The sequence below is a fragment of the Volvox carteri genome (genome assembly GCF_000143455.1).
Source record: "Volvox carteri f. nagariensis unplaced genomic scaffold VOLCAscaffold_29, whole genome shotgun sequence".
NCBI classification, from domain to species: Eukaryota; Viridiplantae; Chlorophyta; class Chlorophyceae; order Chlamydomonadales; family Volvocaceae; genus Volvox; species Volvox carteri.
The window spans coordinates 124648-126146 of record NW_003307572.1 but is presented as its reverse complement, the minus strand read 5'-3'; the positions used below and the strand labels follow the sequence as shown (position 1 = coordinate 126146).

Here is a 1499-nt window from a genome sequence, read left to right as displayed (position 1 = left end):
ACCCGACCCTACCCTACCCTACCCTACCCCTCCCAGCCCGAGCACGTGCTCTTCAACAGTGAGAAGGTGGCCAAGCTGTCCGGGTTCTTTCTGTCCTGGGATGTGAACAGATACAGGTAGGAGCTGTGCGTGTGGGGCCCCGCCCTGCTGGATATGAGAGGTGTGTGTCTCTGTCTGTCTGTCTGTCTATCGGGAGGTAGGAATAAGACCCATAGCTCTCGCGCGCGCGGGCGCCCCAACCCGTGTCGAGGCCGCAGCTCACACTGAGGCCGCGGAGGCCGGTGGACCCCGGTAACACGCTGGGCACGTTGCGGGGGTTCCCGCTCACCCCCACCACCACATGGCGCCGTTGTTTAACTCTGAGTCCACAGCTCCACACCCACCCATGCATGTCTGCCGGCTCGAAACCTCCTCTATAAGGCCCAAGGCGGTGTTAGGCTAGGCTTACATTTACATGGGGTTGGGTTTGGATGGGTGCCTGAGGGGCATTCACAAGAAGAACCACTCTCCCCCGCCTCCCCCTCTGCGACGATTCCAACACTGCACGCCCCGCAAACACAACTCCAATGCCCCCCTCCTCCTACCCACACCCACACACCACCCACCCAGCACGCACCCACACACCATATCTCCAACCCCCGACCTGACTGTTCCTCTTCCCCCCCTCGCCCCCCCACCAAGTGCAGCTACCCCAAAGACATGGTGGGTACCCTGGATTACGTGGCGCCGGAGGTGTTCGTGCTGAATGGGCCCAATGCCAAGCAGCAGCAGGTCACCCACTACGACTACAAGGTGGGGGTGGGGACGCAAGGGCCCCGGTGCAGGGAGGGGGAGGTAGGGCACGTCACCACCATATCCGCATACTTCCCCATCCCCGGTGTTGATTCGCCCTTTTCCCCCCCTTTTTCCTCCCACAATACACACACTCACTCACACACACCGGGGACCCGGGACGCGGGCCGCCCCCCCCGGTCATTTCCCCCTGCGGCCCCCCGCGCAGGTTGACATCTGGGGTGTGGGTATCATGGCGTACGATGTGTTGGTGGGTACTCCCCCCTTCAACACGGACGACCCCAACACTACCGTGGAGGGTATCTTGATGCGGGAGGCCGAGTACCCAGACTTCATGTCGGATGATGCCGTGGACTTTATTGACCAGGTGGAGCGCGGGGGTGGGGTGGGGGGTTGGAGGGGGGGGAGATGGGGGGGGGGGAGGAAGAGGTGGGGAATGGAGATGAAATTCGATGAAGGGGTGTGTGTGTATGTTTGTATGTGTGTGTGTGTTTCTTCTGTAGCAGTGTGCCTATATGTGTGCCTTTGTGTGTTCAGTGACGGCAACTGCGCACTGGCTCTGTGCGTGTATGTCCGCATACATGTATGTATGTATGTCATGTCATGCAAACATATGTGAGCCGGATTATGCTTTGGCCTGGGCGTTACATCCCACCTCAATCCCCTCCTTTCTTGTACACTCTTGCCCCGGCAGCAGCTTCACTCGT

General features: G+C 60.2%; 1 protein-coding gene across 1 annotated transcript in view; it reads left to right on the top strand.

Annotated features, from left to right (window-relative positions):
• The window catches only part of VOLCADRAFT_92959 (uncharacterized protein), a gene marked incomplete at both ends in the record, with an annotated part of 12204 nt that overhangs the window by 4110 nt on the left and 6595 nt on the right, over window positions 1-1499 (top strand). The window contains 4 exons of the mRNA XM_002952353.1: window positions 37-116; window positions 687-792; window positions 1001-1159; window positions 1487-1497. Coding sequence (XP_002952399.1) covers window positions 37-116; window positions 687-792; window positions 1001-1159; window positions 1487-1497 — 356 coding nt within the window. The remainder of the gene's footprint in view (window positions 1-36; window positions 117-686; window positions 793-1000; window positions 1160-1486; window positions 1498-1499) is intronic.